The 13,190-nt window shown below is 39.7% G+C and overlaps 2 protein-coding genes across 2 annotated transcripts; one reads left to right on the top strand and one right to left on the bottom strand.

Moving 5' to 3' along the window:
* The first annotated feature begins 5,633 nt into the window (after positions 1–5,633).
* LOC115020193 (DNA damage-inducible transcript 4 protein-like) lies at positions 5,634–6,951 on the top strand. Its single transcript, XM_029450141.1, has 2 exons — positions 5,634–5,878; positions 6,065–6,951. The coding sequence occupies exons 1-2, from the start codon at positions 5,713–5,715 to the stop codon at positions 6,568–6,570; spliced, it is 672 nt and encodes a 223-aa protein (XP_029306001.1). The 5' UTR covers positions 5,634–5,712; the 3' UTR covers positions 6,571–6,951.
* A 564-nt stretch (positions 6,952–7,515) lies between these two features.
* On the bottom strand, positions 7,516–13,174 carry dnajb12a (DnaJ heat shock protein family (Hsp40) member B12a). The gene is made up of 9 exons (XM_029449480.1): positions 12,910–13,174; positions 12,385–12,562; positions 11,617–11,762; positions 11,353–11,523; positions 9,846–9,925; positions 9,636–9,745; positions 9,373–9,545; positions 8,963–9,106; positions 7,516–8,144 (listed from the first exon to the last, which is right to left on the bottom strand). Exons 1-8 carry the CDS (start codon positions 13,040–13,042, stop codon positions 9,009–9,011), a joined length of 1,089 nt encoding a protein of 362 aa, XP_029305340.1. The 5' UTR covers positions 13,043–13,174; the 3' UTR covers positions 7,516–8,144; positions 8,963–9,008.
* Between the last annotated feature and the right edge of the window lie 16 nt (positions 13,175–13,190).

The following is a 13,190-nucleotide window of genomic DNA, read 5'->3' as shown; positions in this document are numbered from 1 at the left end:
ATATCATAGCAAGAAAAGCACAGGTGCAGCTAATAACATTAACGATGGCTCTGTTCCATTTAATTGTCCCAGTAAACTGTGACAGTGAGCCGGTTACGTACCAACATCGCCCTGGAACTGGAACACCTAAACGCAATGCAGCCATAATGTTGTTAATTAGGCTACACGTGTGCTATTCCTGCTAACACATGCCGTGAACAAGGCCTGTACATTACCATTGAGCTGAAGCAATATCTCCATGACAGAAATTGAACATTTGAATTAATTAGCAGGGCTACTGCTTTGGCTTGTGATATCACTGTGTATCTATGGTATGGAATAAATTGATCTCTTGACCCACAACCGGGAAGCAGAGCATTTGCATTTGTGCCCCGCTAAAGTATTTGACTGTATCTGCCCCGCCTGCTGCATCTCTTAGCCTGTCCCCAGAGGAACAAACTGGATCACAGCTTGTAATTGAAATGCTGTATTAACTGATGCCATCTTTATTTTATCCTGAAAAGAGTGGCCCTCTTAATAAAGGCAGGCACGAGACAGGGCATGATCTTATCTCTCAGCTGAGCGCAATCAAGTCTACGAGCAAAGATAACGAGAGGGGAAGTTGTTTAAATGGAACACGATGCAGAACTTTTTGATGTGATGAAATCAGTGTCTGAAAGCAACAAAGCATGTCTTAATTCACAAATATTTGAAGCATACTGCAAGTGGGAGGCTCGTTTTTTACAACACAGCTTTACACTTAGATTGGTCAAAATTATTTATGTGTGCAAACAACAAATCTGCATAATGCAGTTGGTTTGACCTGGGCTGTCCTCACGTTGTGTGCCCTGCGATAAATTATAATATGTGTATTTATACTGATGCATTTTAACATAGTGCTCTACAGCTGCTGCAATCAGTCAGCTTCATTCTCAGTGACATTAATCAAACTAAGAGCAGTGAGTCAAATTAAGCAAAATGGCATTAACAGTACGCATCCTTTAAGGTACATATTAGATGAAAATCCGCCGCTGCACTGGGAGTAAGTCACAGAATTCACTGACAGATGTGATGTGACAGTCACAGAGCAGGGATCCAAAGAGGGGAGGGCAGAACATGACAGGCCAACAATATGCATCTCATTTATTAGAGCAAGTTAAAGAAATAAACGACTGAGTAATCCTAGAGTCACAGAGCCAAAGGGGGTTTCAGGTAATCCCCTTATAAAAGCTGGGGAAAATATTCCCCTGTCAGTCATGTGAGCGTGGTTCCCCCAGGACTGATGCTTTGTGAAGTAAAGGGAGGAAATCTAATTGTGATGGCAAGAAACAGTAAGATCAGATGATGCTCAATGATAAAGATGGTGGGTACTGTCATCAAGAACAGGTGCCTGGCATGTATAAGAGATTAGAAAGTGATCAACTGCTGTCTTGTGTTTCATGTTTAGCAGCCCAAATTGGGAAATGGCTATTTCACAAGTCTTCACAAGTTATAAATTACTTCTATTTTGCAAGTATTGTCATTAAGCTTTGTGTTTCGATATTACAACTGAATTATTTGCCTCAACAGCAGCCTTTTCGGATGTAAATGTCAGGATGAATTATGAAAAAAAAAATATTGATCCCCTGACCTTTCATCTATCACCATCATCAGGTCAAAGGTTTATTTGTCCAATACTTTGTTTTGTAGTTTTTCACTGCAAACCTAATAACAATTACATCAGCCGTAGCTGTAGCCTACTTTGTGTTTAGTTCTAATTAGCAAATGTGAGCATGCTCACATGCTAAGTGAAGATGTTGAACATGGTAAGCATTACCTTCTTAAACAGCTGCGTGTTAGCATTGTCACTTACATGGCCATAGGCTCTTACCAGCTTATATGACAAATTCACTGTCTTCACGATGAGGTAAAACTGTTTATTTTATAAAGTTCTCCGCTAATATAGCTAACCTAACTCTATATCAAAAGTCCTCAATGTTGAACTATTTCTTTAAGGTAAAACAATTGAAACTATAATGTGCATTTAACATTAGTACGTCCTGTAATAAAGGGTAAACATGGATGATATGCAGAATACTTTAAGATTCAAAGAGCAGTCACAACAGCCCTACAAGTCTTGTTTAATTCAAAACCAAACACAAAAAGCAAACCATTGGCAGCATTGCTAAATAATGCACATGGTTCTAAAATGAGAGATAGCTTCACTCAGGGACAAGTCACGGTAAGAGTACTTATAAATAATAATCAGGATCCTATTCTCTTTGTCTGATGTCATGTGGTTCATCGTGTATGCATTGACATTCTCACTTCTGCTCCTATCACTTAGTTTTGCAGCCTCTGCGCATAATGACATTCAATCAATATCAATAATAAGGCAGGACAATACAAACTGTAGACAAATAATTCAGTTTATTTTTTGTGTTTTATGTCAAGTCGGTAGTCAGTGAAAGGAAACAAGGGGGATACCTTTTCCAGAGGAAATGCGTTTGCCTTCAATGCTCATATCTTGTCACCGGCAACAAGAATAAAAAAGTCTGATTTAAAGTACAGTAAAGTTAATCTGAAATGAAAACCAATAGAAGACAACTTGATATGAGACATAAGAAAAGGTGTATTACAATGCATTTAATGCTGTGCCTGTGGTGCATTATTCCACTGTATTGTTTTGAATAGGCTTTACTGCACTTCTGTTAACTTCCTTTGAATGAAGTCAAACAAGTGAGATAGGAGATATGCTTTTTGTACATTTAAAAGAAACTCCACCTCATCAATGTTGTATTCTCATGCTGTCACTCAACTATAATGCTCTGAGTTTCTCATGCAATTCTCCCTATGGGCTCCTTTTTCACAATGTAAGATACAGTAGGTATTGGGTTTTCATATGTAAAATATTTTTCAAAGGCATATTTCAGTTAAGCTTAGCTCATAGAACAAAAGTCATCGCTTGATGGAGTCGTACTTGCCCAAATGTGCGAAAACTTAAAGAAACCCACAGATTTGATTTTCGAATTCTATCTATCTATTGGTGTGTAAAGTGTTAATGCTTTGATAAGGCAGAGTGCGTCTCAGCAAAACTTGCCAAACATCACAGTTTCTCCTGCTGCCCCCTTGAGAGTGCAGGTCTGTTTCTGCTTCCTCCAGCAATAAATCAAAACCTAAATTAAACTCTGTCCCAACTCCAACTTCAGGTGACGCAGGCGCATGAAGCCAAACAGAGAATCCTGCACTCACAGCTAAAAGGTTTCCAGATAAACACACAGGGCTCAGATGGCACAGGAGTGAGAGGCTACATGCTGGAATATCTATCATTGAGATGGAATGATACTTTAATTCTTCTTTTTATTAGAATCATGTTGTCAGAGTGGCTGAAACCACCTCCCTTCTCAAGTCATGAGCAATGCTAAAAACACGGGGCAACCGAGATTATTACACTGTAGCTTCAACAACACATTTCAGATGGACCCTGCTCACAACAGCAGGTTGTTGCTATAGATACGACACGGCAAACACAATCCAGGGAACACTTTTCCCCCTCATGAATTAACAACATGAGCATATTTTAAAAAGAGAACAAGGTTGTATCTAAGCTAAGTCAGGTGTAAATATATTGCATTATACATTAAAGTGCCTCATAATTGCTCCAGTTCTTTTCACACCAATTTACTGAAAGAGAGAGAAAAATATAGGAAGCAAAGGTTTTTCTTTGTAATCAGATAAAGCAAATTGCTTCAGAAAAAAAAATCCATTCCTGAGAATCCATTTGGTAGTAGATGTATTATACATTAATTACATAGCCTGAGGCTGGTCTGCCTAACAGCTCTCTCAGGCCTGTTTGAACTGTAAAACACAACGCCTGCCACACTGTATTTCCTCTTATCCATTTTACTTTTTTTCCCATGACGTGGCTCTAATGTTTTACCCAAAACATTGTAGTGTAGAAGGTTAAGCTTAGGTAAATTATACATTTTCCATCCATATGCAGAGTCAGAGACACAGTTGTGACCATTAAAGTGCACATGCATATATGGACGGATGCATTTCAAAGATTGTGTGTTCGCAGGCACATTTACTCAAAACAATAGGTGCACTCAGGCAGAAACATGAAGACATGCACACACACACACACACACACACACACACACACACACACACACACACACACACACACACACACACACGCACACACACAATTTACAGGTGGTGCAGTGGCACCACCATCTGCATCTGTAGTGTATCACACTAGTTAGGACCAGGAATGTTCCAACATAAGTAACTTCACAGTAAAATAAAATAAAAGATATACTGTATACATATAAAATAACATCTAGCTACACATATCGTAGATGTCATATACTCTCATTTAAATAAACGAGTTTTGCCATTTAAAAGAAGCTTTGTAACGTGGGTCTATAACTTGTTGGCTATATTGTTTTCCTTTAAAAAATGGTAAAATTAATTTTGTTAAATGGGAGTGGGGCTGAGCTTTAGTGTGCAGAAAGCCTCATTCATTTTTAATTACTTGATCACTTATTGCCTGTGTTAAACTAGTAAACCTATCAAATTGTAGACCTATATACTCCCATGTCTGTCAAACTGGAAACACAAAGAAATAATTCAGCTTCAGGGGTCCACAAGAGACTGTATGAATTACTATTGATTTAAACTATCACAAAAACAAAACAAACTGTAACCGATTGACAGCTGATGATGATAATGTTAACTTTGATCCTGAGCAAGAGTGGCGTGTTTTAAAGGAGTGGGGGAGGCCGGGAGGGTCCATGTGTGTGTATGTGTCTCAAATCAGGAGTCGGAGAAGTTGATTCTAAAGTTAATCCTGGGCTTCATTCAATTTCTATAATGGGAATAACATAATAATATATATTTTTAAATAATTAAACTATAATCTTACACAAAATAAACTGAAGCACACATTTAATAAAAGTATTGGTTATACGTGAAGGCTACCTAAATACAACAATCTCTGGCAAGAACTTGTAGATCTTAATCTTTTTTTTTTACAAGGTGGAGAATGATAAACTCTATTAATAATTCCCAGTCTCTGCAACTCAACAATATCGAGTTTACGTCAGGATCGTAAAAAGGGGCTTTGTGAACACTCAAGTGACTCCTACTTTGGATATATTAATTATTACTTCTTACTTTTAGAAAAGCAGCAACATCCATTGTCAGCACCCCACGTTTCCTGTTACAGGAAAACGAGCCCTACGTGCTATACGTGTCAGGTTGAGCTGCCAGTTGATCTGTCATTGACAGGAATGAATCTCTCCACAGTTCTTTCATTGTATCATGTGTTGCCCAAAAACTGAGGGGGTGTGTCTTTTTATTGTTTCATAGCATTTTGACGACGGGCGCTGATTGGCCTGTCGATTTGGCTGTTTTTTGTCATATTTGACAGTGAAATTATTTTAGAAAAACATAAAGCTGTGTAAACAACTTTGGTTGGGGTCGGGGCCGCAGGGTCAGGGCAGGCCTGGCCTTCGCTTCATCAAAGGGACCAAGCATGTTACCAGGCAGGGTATAGAGCTGAAGACGTGAGCTGAAAGCTCATTGGTTAAAAAATACAGAGGGCGGGGCCTCCTGGCGTGGGTATTTAACGCTTTGTTCCATTGTTGCAGAGTGTTTTCCAGCTGGCTGGCTCAGGCGGTGTGACCCACCGTTGGACTATACCATTGCACTTTATTTTTAATAGGGTCTTTTTGTTTGTTTGTAAAGATGTCTTTTTCATGCAATCATTCCCTGGACGGCAGCTTTCCTCCATCTCCAGCGGAGGGCAGGGGTTCAAAGCGGCTGTCCTGGGGCAGTCTGCTGCAGAGGCTGACTGAGCTGAAGGGAATCAATCAGAGGGTCACAGCAGATCAGTGCAGCAGGAGTGAAACTGGTGAGTGTTGCAGGCTTTTGTCTTAGGAGGCTCCAATGTGTTCTGTTTGGGTTGTAACCCAGGTGTATTTTTATTTGAGTTGACTTACACTTGTTAAAATAGAGCACTTACTGACAAAGAACAAAAGGGTTAAATGAGGCTGAAGCTTTTACTGATTACCTATTAACTTTTATTATTTTGTTTTAGGATCTGTGGCAGACATGTCACTGTCTGAATCAGACAGCAGTTTATTCTGTTATCCCCTGGAGGAGACCCTGGCTACTGAGGTTGTAGAAACAATAGCCCAAAGTCTCACCGATGCATCACACATCCTGGGCTGCTCCAAACTCATCCTAGCTGACTGTCTACTGCACCACATCAGCCAAGAGCTGTTGCACCTTGCTGTCAGCGAGCCTTGCGGCCTCAGGGGAGCCCTCATCGACTTGTGTGTGGACAGGGGGGACCAGGGGTCCCTATGTACTGTGGACCAAATAGCAGTAGATGCCACCCTGGTCCCGACCTTCCATGTGACCCTGGTGCTGAGGCTGGAGTCCAGTGGACTGTGGCCAAAGGTTCAGAAGCTCTTCAAGGGAAGCAAGTCATCACAGACATTTGCAAAGAACCAAAATTCTCTGAGGCTGAGTAAGAGTTTTAGGGCTATCAAGAGGAAACTGTATTGTTCAGGGGAGCTGCTGATTGAAGAGTGCTGCTGACTAAGGGCTTCTGTCGCTGAGTTGAGCTGAACTGAATTCATATGTACTGTGAAAAGCAGCTGGTGGGTTAAGCTTTGCCTTCTTTTTTTTAAAAACAATTTTATGGCTCCAAATGGCACTAACAACATTGTCATGACTTAGCACATACCTGTCTTTGATGGGGTATTACATGTGTATCAAGGTTTCTCAGAAACCAAACTTATTTCTCATGGCAGCTACTCACCTGGTTGCAGGTGGCTCAACAGAGAAGACTCATGTTGGAACATGGATCCAATGAATGTAATGTCACACCCTTGAGGGAATGACTAATGTATTTGATAGTCAAATATTACCTGAAGCGTGCGTTTTGTATTTTCAACTACTTAAGAACATAAATAAATTATTTTCTGTTCTAACTGGTAAGAAATCAATGACTCGTCATAAAGTGTGTGTGTGTGTGTGTGTCCCCATGCTAGGGATGGCAATGACTGAAATATCTCAACAACTATTATATGGACTGCCATAAAATTCTATAGATATTCAGTTTCCACAGTATGAATAAACCTTTGACGATACCATAACTTCTTCAATACCATCGTCAGGTCAAAATGTGTCACTTTGACTGAATTGTTTTAACAATTGTTGGTTTGGGGGCATTACATCTGATTTGGACATTCATGTCTCCCACGGGATGAATTGTTATGACTAATGATCACATGACTTTTAATATTGCACCATCAACAGGTCAAAATCTGTCCAATACTTTGGTTTCTGAACAAATACCTGCAAAAATAATGACAGATGTGCTTTGTGTTTAGTGCTTATTAGCATGCTAACAAACTGGACTTAAATAGTGAACACGGTAAACGTTACACCTGCTTAGCATCATCATGATAGCATGCTGACGTTAGCATGCTAATTACAGCCTCACTCTTAGTCTTGTTTAAAAGAGAAAATATGCACCAGTCATTTATCAGACAAATTTAATTCAAAGAAACTTTTATACAATTTTAGCATGTTAATTTAATAAATATGGTTTACTTTTATTTGTGCAACAATTTCAATACTTATGATCAACAGGCTACAAGCAAATCCACAAAATAACATTATAGTAAATGATATTAACTCCAATAAACCCTGCACTGTTAAAAGTAAAATGAATATTTACATTGGTTAAGAACTATAAAAATTACACACTTTCCTTGTGAGTGGCTCAGACATCTGTCTATGAGAAGGCCATGAGGTTTCTCAAAAATGTTTAAGGAAAACAAAAAGACTGGGACAGAGAACGCTAATCTTAGCAGCTTCATTTACCGTTCGAATAGACAACTATGCTCTTACTTTCCCCCGTGACGCCCAGCGGACTCTCACAATCCTGAAGACACTAGAGTAAGAAAATGTCAGCAGTCAACTCAAAGCTTCTCACAGTTCTACAGGAAGTCAATCTACACCAAGTTGCAGAGAGGTTTCCTGATGAGGTCTGCTGCCCACTGCACGTAAGGCATTTTTGATTCTCTTGGTTTGCTGCAGAAATATGCTCCAATTTCAGCGGGCTCTGACCGATTTCTTCTAATTAGATTCAAGTACCGACGAACCTGCGGAAAACAAAAATGATCAATGATAGTTTTATGCAGCTGTCACTACATGGGATGAGCTTTTATTGGATTCCTATACATGTACAGACTGGCCAAATGACCTCTACATAAATCATTCATTATCACCATCCCTTGTGCAATGCTCAGTATCAGTGGAACAGCTACAAATTGATTATACTAACAATTCTGCAAGCACTCGCCAATGAAATTCAAACTTAACATAATTGTGCTCCATTTTTCAAATTCTACAACATGTTTTCAATATATTTCCTGGCCATTGGTTTTTGTGCACTTGAGTATTAAAACCAACTTACAACTTGCAGAGACTTGACCCTTGCTTAAGATGGCTAATCCATCACAGTGACACATTAGTTGCCTTTATTGATGGTTTTCCTTCTTCTTTTTCTTTTAATTGGTCAAAGTCCTGTTGTGAACAGGGCCTGTTTTAAAAACTCTTCTTGAGGCAAAGTGCTTGTGGGGAAACCCCGACATCTGAGACAACATAGCTGTTAAATATCAGGTATCAGGCCCTGCCTGCAACTGTGTCAATAAGTTAGCGGACGAAAATACAACTGGCCGCTGAATTAAATGCTCCTTTTAATAGATTACATATTGGTGGCAAGTAGTTTAATTAAAGTGAATGGCAACAGCAGCCTGGAAAGGTGGGAATTAATCCAAAAACGTTTGGTATGGTTTGTAAAACTGTAAGGAAGAGTGATCTATAAATAGTGGGATACAATGAGGAGTCTTTGCTGTTCATGCACTGTATACAGTAGCAATTATACTGTAATGTCACTGTGATGGTTGTGGCAACTTACCCATATGTGCACAAGTGGTTTCTAGCCATCCAATATAACCTGAATCTCAGATAGTCTGGAACAGCTGGGAGTCCCCATTCTCTGCTGCCCTCTTGTACAACTCAGAATCCTCAAAGTAACGAGCACGATACAGTAAGCCTTCCTCTGAAAGTACAGGAGAGTGTGTCAGTACGTTAGGTCTCAACAAACTACTCTTTAAATATCACATACATTCAATTAATCCTTTGTAAGCTGTTGTTTTAAACTCAGTGTTATTTCATGTCACCAAAGAACTAAGAACACACCACACGGCGTGTTGTACAGCTGCAGTAAAGTAGAAGTCGTTAACTAACGATCAATTGAAGAAAAATAACTGGCAGATTAATCAATAATTAAAATAATTATTGGGTCCGTCCCTGCTGTGAACTTACTCTGCTGCTTCTCCTTCCAACAGTTGTTTCTGAGGTTGGAGATGTAGTCTTCTTCTACACTTCTCTCAGCATTCTTCAGGTTATTCCCAGAAAATTCTTCATTGAAACGTTCTCCCACGTAGAAAAGCACCTTCAGGTTAGATGTATGCCTTTTGTGAATATGTCCAGCTGACCTGATGTATAGAGAAGACGTAATAAAAGAGTGAGACAGAGGAGACCTTTCACACAACCTGAGAAAGCTCTCCGAGTGGTTGAATACTTACGCGCGGTAGCTAAGGCTGTAGGGAGGCTGGGTGACCATCATCTGGCTAAGAGCAGAAACAATGATGAGGATTAAGATGGGCATCAGCTGGACAAACAGAGCCAGGCCTCCCTGTCCAGAGAGAAAGAAAAAAACATTTGATTACAGACCATACAGTACATCAGCTGGTATCAAATTCAAGTGAAATTAAAGTACTACAGACAGGACTTACATCTCTCTGCTGTTCTCGTCTTTCTTGCCTATTATTGTGAGCAAAGTGCATTCTTCCATTTCTGTAAACGTGTACGTTACCTGAAAAGAATTTAGGAAAATATAGATTAAATGACGGTAATGTGGCACTCCGTAGTGCTGCGACTCTTAGCCATGTGAACGTCCAAATAGTGTAGACATTACATTACACTGCAGTGCAATGGATGTAGTAATCACAGAGGAGATTAAAGGTAATAACTACTAAAATGCCTGTATCTTCACACAAATGACAGATCGCAACCAAAACAACTGGCAAACCATATTCAAGTAACTGTGAAACTGGTTAAAAAAGGTTTTGACATATGCTCCTACAGTAAGATATTAATGATAAGATAATGATGATGATATTTTATGGTTAAGTCTGATAATTTTCTCTTTCTTGCTCAATTTGCAACATAGACAGACAAACATTGAAGACCAGGAACGACGACACGCACATTTAACATAACATTACAATCACTGAAGATTATGTATTAAAGACGCTTCAACGTACATTTGATCCGGGATTAGGGTCCATATTTAATTTTAGGATTGACTGGTGCACAAAAGAGTGTTCCAGTCTAACCTTATTAAATCTGGGAAACTGGAATCTCTGATTTGATGCTAAATCAGAAATCCTTTATTAGTCCCACAACAGGGACATTTAACTTGTTACAGCAAAAGAACATATGAAGTAAAGTGGCAAGCACACAATAATTAAATAGAATAAAAACAATATAAGTACAAAGTAACAATTCATATCCCCTGTTCCCCTGTGTTGGCCAGCCTTAATATGTTATTATGTTTTCCTTTGGTGGAGCAGTTTTGACTTTAAAGTGGTGCACAGACACTTGTACCATGTAGCACTACAACTCTGTAGAATACTTATAATCACAGGAGTAAAGAACAATTTGTCTACTCGCACCAAAAGACCAACGGTGGCGGAGAAAATACATCATTTGCTTTTGTTCTTTTGCAGACAGATTCAATATGGTCTTTCCAGGATAGCAGATGATCTCTCATTACACCCACTACTTTATACGAAAGTACCTACTTGATTTTTTTTCTTTATGAATAACCACAGGAACTTTAAGAGAGTCAGATGGTGAACCAAACTATAAAAGTTGTGCTTAGTCAAGCTTGGCACTGGGATCCACCCGTGTTTTTTTGGATTGTGGAAGACGAAAAGCAAAGGCGGAGGAGTGAAAAAATAAGGAGATTCACAAACAGCCAGTCAAGACTCTCTGACAATGATTGCTGATAAGGGCTGAGCAGAGCCAACAGCATACAACAAGCAAAAGCAACACCATAGCCCTTTAAGTCAACGCTTAGGTTATGTAGAACACAGTTAAGAAGGCTGGCTTGCTCTCAAATGCTGTCAACATGTTACTCCAAACATGAAAACCAAAGTACTCCAAAGCCTCCATAGTACTGCACCAAAGTACAACAACATCCCAGACTGACCCTATATCCATCTGGCCTTTACTTACTTGATGGGAAGCCTCCACCAAAGAACATGTTGAAGAGGTCCTCAGGCGAGATGTCTGCTTCAAAGTCACGATGGTGTCTCTGTCTGGTTGGGTGTGATTTCTCCTCTCCGTACTGGTCATACTGCCTTCGTTTCTCAGTGTTACTCAGCACGGCATAGGCATTACCAATAGCTGCAAGGCACACAAAAAAGCCCCGGCAAATTTGGACGTGGTAAGCTTACATTCACATGTCCTCCATAGCACAGGAGATTACTTTAAATGTACCTTTAAATGCCTCTGTGGCTCCAGGTGCGTGATTTTTATCTGGATGAAATTTCAGAGCCAGTTTTCTGTAAGCCTTTTTAAGATCCTCCTCAGAGGCAGTCTTTTCAACCGCCAGAATTTGGTAATAATCTTTACAGCTCTTAATCCTGCAGAAAACAAACAAACCGCCACCAGAGATAGTAAAAAAATGGAAACACAACATATAGATACATCTTCTTGGATATTAATGTGACATCAAATACCTCATTAAGCATAGAGTAATGACACAAACACTTCTGATTGTATGAGCAACCATATGATTATTCTGAGGTTGTTACATTCCATCTGTGCATTTTAACAGTATTTCTGAGGATGATGATCGCTATCTATAACACAAGACAACTGCAGACTTGCAGTGAATAGTCAGCAAAAAGAAAAAGAGCAATCTGAATATATTTCTTGTAATCTGGCTTGAAATGTTGCACTTGATTTTGCAACTTTGAGACATTCTCATAATCACTGATTATTTTTAATTAAATCTAGTGAGAATGATCTTTCTTACTAAAGGCTGAACTCAAATTAATGTATTTGATATAAACAGTGCCTCTAGCTACTTAGTAATCACATTACTTTCATCAGAGACCAAGTTTTAATATAAAACAAGAACGTGACTTGATTGATATCAGAGTACTGAATAAAACATGTAGTGTTTTTTTAATTTGATTAGCTCTAGTGTATCGTTAGTACGTCATTAGTAATACAAAAGAACTGATGTTCATGGGCACTGACTTTCTAACAGCGTCCATCTGATCTGCAGTGTATGGTTTGGCCGTGTCTGTGGCCCCCCGTGCGGACACATCAGGCTCCTCTCCGTGGCTGCGTTGCCTCATATTGGGTCCTTCTCCATTTACAGAGCTGCCATTCTCACCTGGAGGCTTTCCATTCTGCGTTAACGACTCCAATAAGTCTGCAAACAAAGTGGAGCCATATTATGAAACGATGACACCTGAGTCTCGCTCATAATCAGATAATTCACGAGCATAGTGAGCTATCGGTTAGCACTGAAGCTGCTAGCAAGGATGTAAATGCAAATTGCGAATAAGTCTGCACAGATTTAGGACATTAAGTAAACAACTATGTGGCAGACATTGCGGGTGGGGGGCTGGAAAAACTACAAATACCAGTGTCAGTTAGGAGCAGCTGGTGTAACGTTAAAACGGTTATGCTAACGTTAGCTGGTTTGGTTTCACAGCGGTGCGATGGCCCACCATCCGACATACAACCACTGCCGAAACAGGCGTTTATTCGACGTACTTTTTGCCTGGTTTGTCGGAAACAGGCGCTGTGCCTTCTCTAGAAATTTCCTTGCTTTGTCCAGCTGGTTGTTGTTGACCGCATTTATGGCTATTTTAATGCACCGCTCCGCTTCGTCCTTGTTTGAGTCCATCGCGGTGATCGCGACACAGCGGAAATGTTTACTTGTCCTGGGACGCACGGAGATGACGTTCAGAAGCTACCTGGCTCGTAAATAACACGACATAACAGTTTGAAAGCACTAGCATGCATACCACCGGGCAGAACTACGTTTTTAAACT

The sequence above is a fragment of the Cottoperca gobio genome, chromosome 15, assembly GCF_900634415.1.
Source record: "Cottoperca gobio chromosome 15, fCotGob3.1, whole genome shotgun sequence".
Classification (NCBI taxonomy): Eukaryota; Metazoa; Chordata; class Actinopteri; order Perciformes; family Bovichtidae; genus Cottoperca; species Cottoperca gobio.
The sequence above is the reverse complement of the archived record's forward strand: the minus strand, read 5'-3'. Positions and strand labels throughout refer to the sequence as shown.

Coding starts and splice junctions, on each gene's coding strand:
- dnajb12a (XM_029449480.1), bottom strand. CDS start 13,042: ATGGACTCAAACAAGGACGAAGCGGAGCGGTGCATTAAAATAGCCATA. Junction 9,926..11,352: donor TGGTGGAGGCTTCCCATCAA/GTAAGTAAAGGC, acceptor AATTCTTTTCAG/GTAACGTACACGTTTACAGA. Junction 9,546..9,635: donor TACAGCCTTAGCTACCGCGC/GTAAGTATTCAA, acceptor TCTATACATCAG/GTCAGCTGGACATATTCACA.
- LOC115020193 (XM_029450141.1), top strand. CDS start 5,713: ATGTCTTTTTCATGCAATCATTCCCTGGACGGCAGCTTTCCTCCATCT. Junction 5,879..6,064: donor GTGCAGCAGGAGTGAAACTG/GTGAGTGTTGCA, acceptor ATTTTGTTTTAG/GATCTGTGGCAGACATGTCA.